Source organism: Molossus molossus, unplaced genomic scaffold, assembly GCF_014108415.1.
Source record: "Molossus molossus isolate mMolMol1 unplaced genomic scaffold, mMolMol1.p scaffold_m16_p_12, whole genome shotgun sequence".
Taxonomy (NCBI): domain Eukaryota; kingdom Metazoa; phylum Chordata; class Mammalia; order Chiroptera; family Molossidae; genus Molossus; species Molossus molossus.
Window position 1 is genome coordinate 84,268,304 of NW_023425347.1, and position 17,086 is coordinate 84,285,389.

At 53.1% G+C, this 17,086-nt stretch overlaps 1 protein-coding gene across 6 annotated transcripts in view; it reads right to left on the reverse strand.

Annotated features, from left to right (window-relative positions):
* PTPRU (protein tyrosine phosphatase receptor type U) overlaps positions 1-17,086 on the reverse strand; it is a 76,456-nt gene that overhangs the window by 54,794 nt on the left and 4,576 nt on the right. For all 6 annotated transcript variants that reach the window (XM_036256061.1, XM_036256060.1, XM_036256058.1 and 3 more), the window contains exons 2-7: positions 6,958-7,089; positions 3,890-4,161; positions 3,271-3,352; positions 3,052-3,167; positions 2,540-2,714; positions 1,729-2,022 (exon numbers count right to left, since the gene is read on the reverse strand). In XM_036256061.1, coding sequence (XP_036111954.1) covers positions 1,729-2,022; positions 2,540-2,714; positions 3,052-3,167; positions 3,271-3,352; positions 3,890-4,161; positions 6,958-7,089 — 1,071 coding nt within the window. The remainder of the gene's footprint in view (positions 1-1,728; positions 2,023-2,539; positions 2,715-3,051; positions 3,168-3,270; positions 3,353-3,889; positions 4,162-6,957; positions 7,090-17,086) is intronic.

The following is a 17,086-nucleotide window of genomic DNA, read 5'->3' on the forward strand; positions in this document are numbered from 1 at the left end:
GAATACAGAGAAATTGGAACCCTCATACACTACTGATGGGAATGTACAACAGTACAGCTGCTTTGAAAAACAGTCAGCAGTTCTTCAAAGGTTAAACATAGCTACCATATGATATATATGCTATATAACCAGAAGAAATAAAAACATTATGTCCATGCAAAAACTTGTACACGAATATTCATAGCAATACTGTTCATAATAGCTGAAAAGTATAAACAACCCAAATGTCCATCAACTGATAAATGGATAGATTGTGCTACTATCCATACAACAGAATATTATTCAACAATAAAAAAGGGATAAAGTACTGATATATGCTACAACATGGATAAACCTTAAAACCATTATCCTAGGTGAAAAAAAAGCCAGTCACAGAAAACTATATATTGTAAGATGTCGTGTATATGAAATGTCCACAAAGAGGTAAATGTATAGAGACAAAGTAAATTAGTGGTTGCCTAGTGTTGGGGGTGTTAGAAAGAAATGAGGGTACAAGGTTTCCTTTTGGGAGGATGAAAATATTCTAAAATTGATTGTGGTGATGGTTGCACAGCTCTGTGAATATACTCAAAACCACTGACTTGTACATTCTAATGAATGAACTGTATGAGATGTGAACTATATCTCAATAAAAATGGATTTAAAGACCCATTCCAAAAGGTTATATACTGTATGATTTCATGATTTAGACATTTTTGAAATGACACAATTTTAGAAATGAAGGAAAGATTAGTGGTTTTCAGGGGTTGGGGTGGAGGAAGGAATGGGGTGAGTGTAGATATAAAAGAGCAACACCAAGGATTCTAAAGGTGATTGAACTGTTCAGTATCTTGATTGTGGTAGTAAGTACACAAACCTACACATGTGATAAAACTGAACAGAATGAAACACACACAAATGAGGACAAGTGAAACTGGAGAAGTCTGAGTAAAATCTGTGGATTCTATCAATGTCAATATCTTGACTGTGATATTATACTACACTTTTGCAAAATGCTACCATTGCAGGAAACGGGTAGAGTGTATAGGGAATTCTCTCTGTAATTTTTTTCTTACAACTGCATATGAATCTACAATTATTGTAATAAAAACTCCAATTAAAAAAAGCTGAAATGCAGACTGAGGAAATTGTTCTTTTCTCAATTTCTCTTCAGATTAAAAAAAGTCTCTTTTGGTGCAAGTGTGTCATCACTCTGAACATATGCTTTATTTACTCTTCCAACATAGAAGAGCTCCAATGCCCAGACAAAAGAATCGAGCTACAATTTAATAACACACTTTTACTTGATGGTGTTTAGTTATTTTATCTAGATGATATAATGTACAATTATGAACAGATTGTGGAGTCGTCCAGTCAAGGGTTCCAGTACCAGCTCTGCCACTTACTAGCTGTGTGACTTTGGGCCAGTAACTTAACATATTTGTACCTCAATCACTTACTTCATCTATAAAATGGATATGACAAGAGTACCTAGATCATGGTGGCCTTGTGAGTTTTAAATCAGTGACAGAGAGAGAGAGAGAACACAATGTATGTGCCTGGCACAAAGTGTTATCTATTATTATAATCTTTATCATGACAAGGACTGAGGGGAAATCACTTTTAGAAAATTTTAGAAGCACAGGTGCAGGCCATACTACCTCTGGGAATGTGCCACTTCCCCCCTTGGATGACCCTGAGCCCATACCCGGGTGTCTGGGGGAAGGAGCGGAGCCCTGAGGAACTCACCTGCGCACTTGGTGCGGCTGACCAGGGGGGGCCCAGGGCGGCCAGTGCCACCGTCACCCGGGCGTGTGAGCAGCACGCTAATCTCGTACTCGGTGTCGGGGTCCAGGTGCCACAGCTTGTAGGTCTGCAGGTTAACCGCGTGCACCTCTGCCCACGGGCCGCGCGCCATGCGGTACTCAATCTCCTTGCGCACGATCGGCCCATCGCCAATGATGGAGTTGGTGTTGAGCTGGATGATGAGGTAGGTAGGACCTGCACGCAGCAGCTGCGGTGGCGCGATGGGCGTGGGGGGCTCTGTGAGGACATGGGGTAGAGGCGGAGCCGAAGGATGCTGCTGTAAGGCCGGGGCCCCAGCTCTGAATCCCATCACACCCAAATCCCCAAGGGCCCTGCCTTTTCCCCCAGGCCTCTCATGCAGCCCCCAAGTCCTCGACCAGAACGCTTCTCTTGCCCCCATTAAATGCCCAGGCCCTAAGGGGCGCCCCACTTCAAAGGCTAACCCGGTCCTCATCTCTCAGCCCACACCCTCTCCCTCTCTCCCCTCGGAATCCCCAAGTCCTCGCCTCCGGGGGCTGATCGCACGCTTACTCGGGTCAGCCCCGTCCCTACAGCCTGACCCCGCCTCGCCAGGCTCACACCTTGACCCTGTCCCCTCAGGCAAGTCTCTCAGTCGGACCCCGCCCCCTCGATCAGACCTCTTCTCAGGAGAGTCACTGCCCCCTCCACAGGCTCCTTTGGGGTCAGAGCTGGCCCCTGAAGACCCCTGCTCCTTCGCCCCGTCCCCGCCCTCCGCGAGCCTGCGCGCGCTGACCCTTGACTATGAGCTCTGCGAAGTTGGAGACGCCCGCGCCGCGGGAGGCCTGGGACACACAGCGGTACAGGTCCTGCTCCTCGCGGCCCACCGCGGCCAGCGGGAAGGTGGCTAGGAAGCGACGGTGGCTGATGTGCCGCACGCCGGCCGCGGGCACCAGCGCCCCGCTCTGCCGCTGCTCGAGGAGAAAGGTGACAGGGTCAGGGAAGCCGGGGAGAGGGGGTCCCAATCTCGCTCTGACCCGCGCGAAGGGAGTAGTAACTGTCTTGGCCCCACTTGTCCGCCCCTACTACACTGAGGGCACATGGGGTTCCTGGAACCGGCTCCGCAACGGGAAGGTGCGGAGCTGGTTAAAGAAAGGCGGTCGCTCTGTCTTTGATGGAGAGTGTGGTTGGGTGGTCTTGGAGCCGCTCTCTGTCCAGGGAGGGTGGAGACTTCCAAGAACGCAGAGCAGAGCCAGGGCCCAGAAGAAGCCCCCAGCACACTTTGGCCGCGGCCCCTGTCCTCCTCACCTGCAGGAGGAAACGTTCCGCCTCTGCCGCTCTGCCTGCCGCCATGCACTGGAATGAGGCGTTCTGGCCGGCGTTGACCTCCACGTCGCCCAGGCGGGAGAAGTGTGGGGCCTTGGCTGCGGGAATAAAGCTGTGGCGTGAGCTGGACCTGCGCCCCTTGCAGGAGGAGCCGCGACTTCCCGCATCCCTCACCTTGCACCCCAGTGGACTGGGACTCACCGCAGGGGTAGCTGAGGAGCAGGATGTCATCTAGGCCCATGTAGCCCCTGCGGTCTGGGGAGATAAGGGCCTCAAAGAGCACCTGGGGGAGATGGGAGAGTCCCTGTCATGCTCACATTCCTCCAGCCTGCCAGGGAGGTGGCCACAAGAGTCCCCTTTCAGCTCTGTTCCAGCCCCATCCTCAAACCAGCAGAGGTCAGCCCAGCTCACAGTGACCCTCCCAACCAAGCCAGCTAGTTGTGGGAGGGGCTGTCAGCACCCAGAGCTAACAAGGTCAAGGCCAGAAGCTCTATCCCAATCCTGAATAGTTACCTTCAAGTAGCAAAACTTGTCCCAGCCAGACAGGGATTCCATGTCAGCACAGTTCCAACTCACCCTTGACCCCAGCCATAGACTATTCCCATTAAGAATGACCTCTGATGCTGAACCCATACTGAACAGTCACTGAGTAACCCAATACTGACCACAGACTGACCCCTGACCTTGACCACAGATTGGCTGCTGATGGTGAACACAGACTAATTCCAACCTCAGCCACTGGCTTATTCTGGCCTCAAGCTGACACCCCCTCCTCCCCCACTCCCAAGAATAAACTGACCACAGACCAAACTCAGCCCACCTGATATTCATTGGGCCAGAAGGTGCTGACAGCCATCTCAGCCTGGTGCCACTGACGGCCATGGGATCCAGTCATATTCCAGACAGCGCTGCCCAGGGGACCTCCATTGACCCGCACGTAGATGCCCAATGTGCCTGGGCTGTGCCCATCCCGGCTGTACAGGAAGTAGCTGAACTGCACACAGTGGGTGTCATTCTCGCTCAGGCTCTGGAAGATGACATGGGCCCGCTGGCCTGGGGCATGCTGGGAAGCATTGACCATCAAGTAGGAGCCTGGAAAGAGAGGAGGAAGAGTCAGGAGCTGAGGAGACCTTGGGGGAGGACCAGGGTCAGGTGGGCACAGAGGAGAGGGCAGAAACAAAGGACTCCAATCTTTTGGACTCACCATGAGTCCGGAATTCTGAGTTCTGCTCCCAGCTCTGATTCACTGGGTTAAGTCCCTTTACTTCCCTAAGTCTGTTTCCCAAAGGAGAGAGTTGGAGCAGCAAAAAAAAAAAACAAAACAGAAATCTGACTTTATCAAAACCCTTTCTTGCTCCTCACCACCTACAATCACAATCCAAGCTCATGCTGATCCAAGGCTTCCCCCATGTTCTGAGCTGTCCTTGGAGGCAGGGACCAGGTCATTCATCTCAGCAGTCAAATTCTGGCACAACAAGCCCTCAAAAGCCACTTCTTCTGAAGTCCCCTCCCACAATCCCTCTATGGGTTTTACTCCCAGCCCTTAGATCATTAATAAAGGTGTGTATGTTTCCCACCAGCCTACGATGCCTCGGGGCTCTTCTGTGTCCCCAACACAGGCCAAGCAGAATGAATGTATAGAACAGACTGAATGAAAGGACTCTGACTTCCTTCCAGCCCCCACCTCCTGAGTCTAAATTCCTGGGATACACTTCCCTTGATTTCCAACCTGGAGAAAGGCAGCCCTGCCCATTCCCTAGAGATCCAGGCTGTGGGCTGTACTCCTCAGGACCTGGCTGAGGGATTATGGCTTCCCTTCTGTGGGGAGAAGGCCCCAGCAGCTGCCAAGGGGGTGCAGGCAGCTACCCAGCACTGCCGCCTCCTGGGCTTGGCTGCCAGCCAACACAAGCTCATTCAGCTCCCAGCTCTGGGAAGACTCCCCAGGGACTCCTCGGAGGGGATCGCATTCATCTCTGTGAGCCAGAAGCCTGTGAAGGCTGCTCCTGGTTCAGTCCTGGTGGGGTAGTAAACAAAACCCCGGGTCCCCATCCCCACTCAGGAAGGGGCAGATCCCAGCCCCAACAGTCTCTCTTGGCCCACTCCTCTCTTCTCTCCCCGTGAGCAGCTGTGTGTGTCTTTCTCTCCCTTTCAATCTGACACTTTGTTCTTGCCTCTTCCTTCTGCTCCCTGTGCCTCTCCCCCCACCCCCCCCCCGAGGTTTTTCTCCCTCTGCATACCCGACCCTTCTTTCATTTACTCCCCTCAGTCCTGTGGCTCTTCCTTCTCCTCTCTCCTGCTCTCTGTCTCTGAATGTGAATCCCTCTCCTTCCTTCTCTCTCCTCCCCCAACACCCTCCCCTAGAAGGAGAGCACCAAGAAAGCAGAGACTGTGCCCATCTTGCTGACCACTGCAATCCAGGGTCTAGCACAAGGCCCACATTATTTGCTAAATGTCTTCCCCCTTTCTCACTGGATATGCCTCTGCTTGTGTGTGAGAGACAGAGAGGGGCTAGGGGCAGAGCCCACACAGGGTGGTCAGGACTGTTAGAGGTGAATTCACACCACCTTGTACCTGAGTGCCAACTATGTACCAGACTGAGATTGGGCCCTGATATGGAGACAGCTCACACAGTGCCCTACAATGAGGGGCATCTCGATAGACCACTGTCACACAGATCAGTCTTTGACACCTGGTAGTACAGAGGTCAAACAAGGAGCTGAGAACCCTGCAAAGGCAGAGATGAAAGCCCCAGGGAGGGCACAGTGGCACAGAAGGGGGAGGCAGGGGGGCCTCTAGGAGGTCATGCCAGTGATAGAAGATGAGGACAGGGAGGCTTCTCATGCCAGGTCATAGAGGACCTCTCTCCTGTTGGCTTCAACTCCCGGCCCCACCACTGAGAATCTTCGCGGCCCTTCCCCGCACCCGTGACAGCAGTTGCAATCCTGGCCTCGCTGAGAGCTGAGCAGCTAGACCCTGTCCCACTACTGTGATAGGGCAAAGAGGAAGGGTCTGTAGGCTCTCCAATTCTGAGGTTCCCCCAGCAAGCCCATGTGGTTCTCACACTATGCTATCTCCTCGCACCCAGCCTTTCCCAGTAACGAGGTTGATCATTTGGCCTCTATCTCCCTTATCCTTTTTTTAACTCCCTGTTGATTCTGCACTAAAGGGTGCTAGTAATTGGCCCCCTCAAATGCCTCCAACAATAGCAATTAAACATTTGTTGAACCCCTACATGCCACCCCATGTTGTGTACTTTATAGGCATTATCTAAAAACCCTATGAAATAAAGAAAATTGAAGCTCAGACAAGTTAGCTGACTTGCCCAAGGTCACACAGCTGATAAAGTGATAATGCCAGGATTTGAAGCCTTGTCCTCATGATTCTGGAACCAGTGGTCTAGAGGCCATCATCAGGGTAGGAGACCAGTAACAAAATCCATGTCGTTAGTCTCCTGACTCCCAGTCCAGAGTTCACAATGCCCAAAGTGCCCACCCTGAAATAGGGGCAGGGCCTTGTGGAACGTGGAAAGGATCTGGAACTTGCAGGAAAAGGGGGCCAGAGGAAGGAAGGTTTTATACACATCCAGTCCTCAATGTTACTGTCTGTCAGCATCTTGGTCCTGGGAGACCAAGATTCAGAGGCTCTCAGTAAAAAAAGAGGCTCTTTGATTACTTGAACCTGCACCCATTTTACAGGGAAAACTACCAGATGTACAGAGTTGGGCAGTGTCCAGAGAGCACCACGTTCCCAGTGACATATATGACATTACAGATGTCAAAGCAGAGGAGGCCCAGAGAGGTTAAGTAATGTACCCAAGGTCACACAGCAGGGGGGCAGAGTGCCCCTAGAAGGAGACAGATGGGGAGTGGTGACTGAGAGTAGACTCACCGTGGGGCAGGTCCGCAGGAGCCCGGGTACCAGGTTGGATCCGCACCTGCTCCCACTGGAAGTCGTCATACTGGGCCTGGCTGTACTCACAGGGCACCGATGAGTCACTTGCCTCCTCAAAGGTGCAGCCGGCTGTGAGGGCAGGGCCTGGTTAGCCAAGGCCAGGGCAGGGCTGCTGGCCAGGAGGGCTCCTGGGCTACCTCCAGGGGCCCCCACACGGTCCACTCCTACCCAGGCCCACCCATCCCTGCTCCCTCTCCGCAGGCCCTCCCCTCACTGCTCCCTCCAACAAAAGTCTCCCTCCTCCACCCTCTTCCTCTACCAAGGCCCTCTCTTCATTGTCTCCTCCCAACACCAGACCTCCCCACACTGCCCACTCCCCTAGTACTCCCCGAGTACCCCCCAGGACACCACTCCCTCACTGCTCAACCACACATCAGAAACCCTCAACAAAAACTAGTGATCATTGCTACTATATCATTAGAACTTCACAGCAACTCATGAGATCAGGACTAAAATTATCCCCATTTTACAGATGAGGAAACCGAGGCCCAAAGAGGCTGAATGACTTCCTTAATGTCACACAGCTGGTTAGGGACAGAGGTGGGGTTTGAACCGAGACCTCCTGACTGGTAGTCAGGGTCCCATCACCTGCCCCTCCATCTTCACATCGAGGACAGACAGTGAGCCTGGGACTGCCAGGGTTATAAATGCCCTAAGCCAGCCCTGACAGTACCTCCTTAAACATAACAACGGCAACAGATCATCTCAGGCTTACGACAAGCCCTGAACAGTGCTAAACATTTCCAGTGCAGACTGGCGTTGAGGCCTCGCCTTCTGAGCAGGTACCACCATCATTCCTACTTGACAGATGAGCTTAGGAGATTCAGTCACTGCCCAAAGTCACCCAACTTAGTTCTCTGCCTACAGGAATGTGACACGCAAAGGCACGGTCATGTGTGGATTGGGCACACACATGAGTAGAGGGAGCAAATACTCATGATTTGGAACTAATATTTACAGCTTAAATAAGAAGGGAGGAAGGAAGAGGGGATTGAAATAGATGTGAGGCCTTTGGTTGGTAATGAGGCCCATAAATCTTAGCTGGCTCATCAAAGTCCTGAGTTGGGTACCTAATAAAAACACCACTGGTTTGGAAAGTAACTGCACACTGGTCCCTGCACTCGTCCCCGAACCTCAGTGTTCTGAGTCCCATGAGGGGCAGTCGGAAGTGTCTGAGACCTGGAAAATGCCTGAGTGAGTGGCAAAGCAGAGCGAGTGGCGAAGCAGGCACAGATCATGCCAGCCCTGTCCCAGGTGCCTGCATTTGACAGATGAGGCTCCGAGGGGTGACGGGTTCATCCACAGTATAATGGGGCAGATAAGTGAGTGGTTTTGGCATCAGACAGACTTGGGAGTGAATCTTGACTCTCTGGTTTGTCAACTCTTTTGACTGTAGGCAAGTCATTTTCTCCTTTCTGAGCCTCCGCTTCCCCATCCACGCATGGGTTATTGAGGGTTCGATGTGGGGTTCACTTAGCACAATACTTAGCGCATGCCCACACTCAGGAAATAGCAGCTCCTCACCCATGCCACTTGAGCCTACATGAGTAGCAAGCAGGATTTGAATCCATGTCAGTTTGCTGCCAAAGTCATAACTCCCACCAGAAAAGCCTTCACTCTGAAAAGGGGCAAACCTGAGCTGCTTCCCAGGCTCAAGAAGAGGAGGGAAGGGGACATAGTAATTGGGGAGTCAGTCTGCACACACAGCCAGTGACCTCACGTGAGGAGGCCTTCGTTTCACCTGCAGCAGGGACTTCTCTGGGTTATGAGGACCACGCATATGGAAACACACCCCACAGCCAGGCACAGAGGGGCTCGCCACTGTTGGGGGGTTTTCCTTTCCTCTTCTTGGACCCTATCAGAGTGTAAAACGATGAGAAGTGGGCATGAGGCTGGCACCAAGTGGATGTGAGGAAATGACAGAAGCCTCTCTGCAGAACTGGGGCACGACCTGGGCTGAGCTCTTTGCCCCTTTGTGTAAAAAGCCTTGGTCAGCATCATGTCCTGTGGCCTGTGGGAGGTGGATTTTAACCACACCAGTGCTGGAAAGGCCTTAGATTTCCCATTAGAAAATGATCCATAGCACGGCAGAGAGAGAGGACATGGCCAGCAGAGATGGTCAGGGAGGACTTCCTGGAGGAGAGGACAAGTGACTTTATTCAGCCTGAGCTGAGTCTGCTCTGAAAGTCCTAGCCAAGGCCTCCCTGAGGTGAGGGATTGTCAGAAAGGGAAGCCAGGATTTAGAGCCCTGCCGAGGGCCCAGGCCCTTCCTACTCCGTCACATGAAACAAGGCAGCCGCCCCAGATGTCCCAGCCATGGCTCTGGGGCGAGCCCGAGAGTGTCAGCTCCTTCCTTCATGAGCCGCCAGGTTTCCCAAACTGACTGACCTGGTCAGACGGACCCCAGACCATCTGACCTTAACCAGAGTAGCCCCTAGACTGACTTTCGCAGGTCAGTGACCCCACACAGATTGACCTGAGCCAGAGTGGCCCCATTGTCATCCAGATGACTGCCAGACCATCTGATTTCAGCCAGAGTGACCATCAGACTGACTGACTAACCCCTGACCTCTGCCAAATAACTCCTACATCTGACCCCAGCCAGGTGACTGGCTCCATGCAGAGTGCCCCCTCAGGCGGAATGACTCCCTCTCCCTGGTCCATGTCCATCCCCAGTCTTGTATCTCTGGGCCAGGCCCATTCCAACCTCAGTCCTTAGCAAGTAATATCTCTGGAGCCAGGTTCCCCAAGGAGGACCCCACCTCCTCCTCAGCTCATCCTGGGATGGGAACAATCAGCCCTCCCAGGCCCTGAGAAAAACCCCATCACCTCCAGTAGGGATGGCTCAGGAGCCAAAAGCCCCAAAGCCAAGTCCCAGCTCCTGCTACAAACCCAAATCCTGCTAGGGGCCATCAGCCCAGGAGGAAAAAACTAGGTCAGACTTTGGGTTCAGAACAAGAATGGTAGCCGGGAACCCTCTCAGCGCCATCGACACAGACGTGGGCACAGACATGTACACGCACATCAACACCACCACGAGCGGGTGCCACGTACCACCATGACCACCTGTGCTGGTGAGCCCTCACAGTAACTCAGAAGGGAGTTCGCTTATTATTCCCATTTAACAGATGGAAACTGAGGCACAGAGCGATGAGTGGCTTGTCCGAGGCCACACTTTAAGTCCCAGAAGCCACCTATCTCATTCAAGGAGATGAGGCTCAACAAAATCAGGCCCTGGCAGTCCACGGGCCACATGTGTTAGTTCAGAGCCATTCACTGACATTTGCTCACTGACAGAACAAAGCAGGTCCCCTGGCACTGTTAGAGGCACAAGGGTGTTAAGACTGCCCTGCACTCAGACCTCCCAGTACAAGTCAGGGGTGAGGGACAAAGGATAAATGACAAGCCACGGGGGCATCCGAGAGAGGTGCAGAGGAAAGGTTCCAGGAGGCGGGCACACCTGAGCAGAGCCTGGAAAGATGGGTATCGCTCTGGCCAGCAGAGATGGAGTGAGAAGGCATTGGCGGCAAAGGGCCAAGCAATGGCAAAGGAAGGCAGAGAGAACACAGTTCGGCAGGGCACAGAGAAGAGCCCAGACTGCCCGAAGTGATGGGAGACGAGACGGGAGGGAGGGGTAAAGCCACGTCAGGGAGGCCTTGAGTGCCGCGTGGGAAGTCTGGCCTCCTATTGAGTTGGGACGCCACAGTGAGTGTTAGAGCAGGGCAGCACCTGGATTCAGATGACACAAGTGACATTCTATCAGCCATGAGGCGGGTGGCTTCTCCAGAGGGCACTGCAGGATCAGGAGTGGGACAAGCCACCAAGGGGTTGGAGTCAGATGTCAGGGACTAGTGAGGAAGGAGGCCTCAAGTCTCCATCCTGGAGGCAAACAGCACACACTCCAATCTCACTCAGAGGGATTCCCAACACGCACACGCACATGCACACGCAAAGGTTCACACACAGCCCCACACGCAAAGGTTCACACACACACACAGCCCCACATGCAAAGGTTCACACACACACACACACACACACAGACCCACACTCAAAGGTTCACACACACACACAGACCCACACTCAAAGGTTCACACACACACAGACCCACACGCAAAGGTTCACACACACACACAGACCCACACGCAAAGGTTCACACACACACAGACCCACACTCAAAGGTTCACACACACACACACACACACACACACTCCCTTACCCCAGCCTAGTCCAAGCCTTAGGGACACAGTGTCAACTGGTCTAAGCACAGGGAGAAAACCAGGCCCCTCCCTGGGTGCCCCATCTGCCAGGACCTCCCTGAGAGGGTGGCCTTAATCAAAGCAGGACCACCAGGAGCTCCCCCAGCCTCAGCTCAAACTGGCCCAGCTACATTCCTCGGCTAATCTCCCCAATCTGGCAGGCGGTTGCCTGAGCAACCGTCAGCCACAATTTAGGAAGGCAGGAGGATGGTTTATCCACATCCGCTTGGCTCTGGATGGGGTGATGTAAGGGGCAAAGCAACCTCTGCAGGAGGAGCCAGAGTGTGGGAGGGGGTCTTCCTGGTGTGAGCCTGGTGTGAGGGTCTCCACCACTCCATTGCATTGCATGTGTTTCCATATGCCGGTGTGTGTGTGTGTGTGTGTGTGTGTGTGTGTGTACGCGCACGCGCACGCGCACGGCTGTGAGACTGACGACCTGGTACCGACTTATAAATACTCAAGTGGGAGGCAGGAGACCTGGATCTACTTGCTGCTGAGCCTCTAATACCCTCTGTGACCATGGGCAGGTGGCTTGCACTCTCTGAACCCCTGCAGGTATATACACAGGTTCACAAGCATATTCGGTGATAAGCATGTGGTAAGGGGGAGGGGAGCTACACAGCGGGGTAGAGGGGAGTCGTGCATATATATGTGTGTGTATGCGTGTGAGCACCACAAGCATGTGAGCACCAGACTAGCCTCCCCACCAGATAGCGGATGGTGCTCTGTGCCAACTGTGCCTGCCAGGGCCACCTGTGTTATCTGAAGACCCTAGGTAAACAGACTTTGTATGCAATGAGATTTGTGTTCCCTTTGGTTTGTCAATAGAACATCCAGTTCCCAAGGGTGGCCCCAGGAGAAACAAAACTTCTCCCAAAAGATTACACATTTAAGGGCTGGGGTCACACCCAACCGCAGGCACAGCCCCAACCCTGGCCTGGGGAACCCAAATACAACCTGAGTCTATTTCATCATCCAAAGCCACATCCCTATTCCAGGTAGCCCATCCCAAACCTGGAACCAACACTGGCCTCATCCCTGGACACTCTTGCCCAGCCCAGACCTATCCCAGGTTCTTCACCCCAACTACAGAACCATCTCAGGCCCTTCCTGAGGTTAAGGGCTGTCTCTTGTACCTTTGAGCCCCATCACCAAGCCCTGTGTACAGTAGATGGTCAACAGTGGCTAGACTTAGGATCCCAGAGAGTCTGACCCCAAACCAACCCCCCCAGGCTCAAGGACCATGATTCCAGCCCAGAGACCTGACCCAGCCCACTTCACTGCTGTGTCCAGATCAACACATCTGGACCTCAGCCAGGTCTCTCTGGAGCTGCCCTCCAGATCCCTGAATAATTGATGAGCAATTAATTAAGGGCAGGGCTGGCTGCAATATGTCCACCTTCTAATCACACAGGCTTCAGCATAGCTGCAACCAGGAGGATCACGCAGGGCCGGCCACAAGGAAAGGAAGCTGAGCTGGTCCCCCTCCAGCAGCCAATACAGAGATCAGCAATACAACATCCTTCATCTCCACTGAGGATAGAAGGAAGCCAACTACAGCAAGGGAAACACAGACCCACTCCCCCTCTCCCTGATCAATATGTACCCAAATCCAAGGTTAACAGTAGGGCTGCCATATCGGCAGCATAAAGGAAAGGCCCAGGATGGGGCAGGGCTCCACAGAGGCAAAGGACTGAATGGAGGATGTGTGTGCAGAGGCACAGTGGGCAAAGAATACACAGACCCCTGCAGGGCAGACAAGAACATATATGCATAGCCCGTGAACACAGATGGTAATGTGGTGAAGGACTGGAGGGGGGCTGGGTGGAGGGGGGTAAAGGAGGAGAAAATAGGAGACATCTGTAATAGTGTCAACAATAAGAATTAAAAACCGCAGAGCAGAGAGACAGAGGGCTGTGCACAAACCGCGTAGTGCGAAGATCTCGTCTTTCTAACAGTCCCATGAAGGGAGAGGCTACATGGCACCATGGCGTGGCGAGCTGAGGGTGTGAGGCAGCAGCTCTATGCTGGACACAGGCAGAATGCAGTTACACGGTGCAGGGGAGCAAAGCACAGCGTGTACACAGACGTCAGTACAGACACCTGGAACAGCATGGCCCAACTGGTCAGCACCACGATGCAGCGTAGAGGTGCTACATCCATTGTGGACATGACCCAAAACTTCTCAGAGGCTCAGCGCACCAGTGCAGTGTGACGGGTATATGGAGGAATGCCCAGGTGCTAAATTCAAGCCTTACTAATTCTCCCCTCCAGACTCTAGCACAGGGCCAGGCACACAGTTGGTGCTCCCCGAGTTCTCACAGAAAGGATGTGTCCAGTGTAGGCATGCAGAATAGCACAGAGATACAGGAAGAGAGGATGCATGCGGGGCAGAAGGAACTGCTGGATGTGGAATACAAGCTCCACACCATCCCAAGGAGCGGAGTAGGTGTAGACACAAGGGCGGGGGTAGACAGCAACATCAGCGTGGAGTACAGTGAAGGTGACGGGTAGAACAGTAAATTCAATGCAAGGGCTCCCGGGCCCTGATATCCAGTAGAGTGCACATGACCCAACTGTGAGCAGATACAGTGCAGGGTAGAGTCCGGGCAGTAATCCTGTGCAGTGCACAGATGCAGAGCTGGCGCAAAGGTACTGCCCATAAAAACCCAGGCCGGTCCCCAAGCCCAACAAAGTGGCCCCAAGCTGCAGTGTAAGTACAGCCCCCTGAGCAGTGGAGCATGCAGCATAGCGTTCCATGCAAAGATGTTCAACTGGGGCTGCCAACAGAAACCTGGGAGAGGCTACCAGCAGACACCAGTGGTAACACCAAGGGAGGGCAGCATTCCGGAAGCAGTGGTGCAGTGTGAAGGCCTAGGCCAGGAGCAGGCACACATCCAGTGCAGTTCAGTGCAGAGAAGCCGTGTGACGCAAAGATGCAGGGTTGTGGTGGCATGCCATCTGTTGGCACAGCACAGTGGTGCATTGCTAGGAGCTATGCCAATTTCCTAGGAGAGTTCACAAGCCCAGTGCAACAGTGACATCCGAGAGAGTAACAGCACAGAAGACAGATGCAAAGGCACAAGTGGCAGTACAACTGCAGGGTGGAGGTGCAGGACAATGGGACGATGCAAAGGCAGAGCCTACAGGCACACAGCCAATGCAATGCTGAATCCCAGCACAGACCCACAGTGCAGGGCTGAGATGCAGTGCAGTGTGGCCCAGTCCTGAGGGGCTGGGTCCAGGAACCCCAGATAGCACACATTCAGAGCGGTCCAGAGCCACGGTGCAGCAGTTATTAGTGTAAGGCAAAGATGTGGCATGCTACCAAAGTGTCGTGGGGAGAGTTGCACATGCTTCCCTGTGATGCCCTGGAAAGCAAGGAGCCCAGACCCCTGGAAAACCCTGTGCCCATAGCTGTCAGGCTGAACTGGCTACCCCATGGGTTAGGAGCTGAGGCCTCGTCTGGCCTGTGGGCTTCCCTCTACCTCATCTCCCAACCCCAACATCTTCCACCCCAGTGGCTCTCCAAGGGCACAGGGTGAAACCACTGCTGCCCATGGGACAGGCAGGCAGAACTGAGTGTATTGTCCAGGGAGTTGTCTCTGAGCAGGGCCCCAGTGCACTGGCAGGCAAACAATGAATTCAGATTCTGCTAAAAAGCTTTTGGACAATTAAAGCACATCCTCTGGCCCCAGCCCAGGGCAGAGTGGCGTAGGGCAGAGCAGGGGAGAGACAGAGAGGGAGACCTATTGGGTTAGGTCCTGGTCCAGGGTGGTATGAACAGCAGGCGGAAGTGAGAGGCAGGCCATACCCAACCTATCTGGCTGGCCACTCTTGCTCTCCCTGCCCCGTTGCCCTCCCAGGCCTGGTTCATCAGAGGCCAAGAACACACACTTAACAATAGCTAACACTTACACAGTGCTCACTATATAGGCCAGGACCTGGTCTAAACCATATACATATGTACACGAAATATAGCCTCACAGCAACCCCATCTCACAGATGAGAACACTAAAGGTCCAGACAGGTCAAGTAACTTGCCCACGTGTTCAACAGCTAGCTGTGGTGGAGCCAGGATCAGAACCCAGATGGTCTGGCTCCCGAGCCCATGATCTTAACCACCACACTCTAGTGAAATATATTTACACACATGCGCAACTACAAGGATGTACACGTACTCACATGTAAACACACACATACACACATACACACATTCTGAGCAATGCATTTCCCACTCTCTCAGATGAGACCCACCTATCCTGACCAGAAAGGCTTCTGACACCTCCCAGTTGTCACCTTTTATCCCCCAGCTGTCCCACATCCCCCTTTTCTCCTTCCCCTTCTCTCTATCCCTCATATGTCCCCCAACCCTCAGTTGTTCACCCAATGCCACCTGTCCCCTCATTCCCAGCTGTCCCCATCCCCCAGATACATCTTCATCACTAGTGACCTCTCATCCCTCAGTTGTCCCCCATCCCCCAGCTATCACCCCACCCCCAGTTGTGATATTGACTATCACATATGCCCTGTGCCCCAACAACATCCAATTTCCCCATCCCACTCCTTCCCCACACACTCTTCTATAATCAACTCCGAAACCTCAGTGACCTCTCTAAGCATCCTTTCTCCTCATCCCTTCTGATTCACCACCAGGTCCTGGGGTCTGCACCCTGGGAATCTGCCTAAGCCCTCCTGATCATAACAGCCTCTTCTGAGGTGTCCACCCCAGGGGTCCTCCCCTAGCCATTCTGCAGGCAATGGCAGCCCCCACCCAGAGCCAGCCCCCATCCATGACTGCCCTTTGGTGCCCCAGCTCCACCTTCCACCCCCACTGAGCCTCCCCTGTGTACCCAGGGGCTCACATCGATGCAAACACTGAGTGGCACCTGCCATGTACAAGACCCCAGGGAATAATATGATAACCACTAGCAACATGTGACTCTTGAGGACCTGAAATCTGGCTGGTGAGACTAAGGGACTGAATTTTTATTTTAATTAATTTTAACTAACTTAAATTTAATAACCACTTGTGACTAAGTGTCCACCACATTAGAGAGTGCAGGTAGAGAACACCTCCATCATTGCAAGAAAGTTCTGTTGGATTGTGCAGCTCTAGACGGACTAAGCACTGAGAGGCAGGGCCACTGGGGCCTCCTCCAGAGGCTCCTAGCCTTGAGGTCTAAAGGGAGATCAGGAGGCAGGCCCCAGGGAAGGGGGTGTCACAAACTGAACTGGCACAGTCACCAGGGCATTCCCCACCCAATACATGCACACCCCTTTCCTGGAGACATACACACCTAAACATACAAACAGACACACCAACCACACGGCACCCCATGGCCAGACTCACAAACACCGAAGAGTCCAATGCATGGGTAACCATTGCTGGATACAAAGATACCCCTAAACTCAGATATCCAGACACTTGTTTACCCCACACCCAGGCACCTGGAACAGCCCACAGCTGGACATAACACAGAAACACTCCTCCACTTGGGCACCCATTAATCTGAGGCCTCCCAGACACCTGAATACACCCACCTCTGGATACAGAGACGCTAGGATATCCTTACGTTGACACACCCTGATTGATCCTCCACATCCTGGCACTGGAAGACCCACACCTACATACTGAAACACAACCCACCCAAACAGCTCCGCACCCAAACTCTAGGAACTGAACACTTAGATACCCAGGTACCCTAGCATTAGGCTCCCCAGGATCAAAGCAGCTGGTCGCCTCCCTACTCCAAACTCAGAGGCTGCCGCACAGAGTAACCAGATGGTTAAACACCCTGACAGGCCAC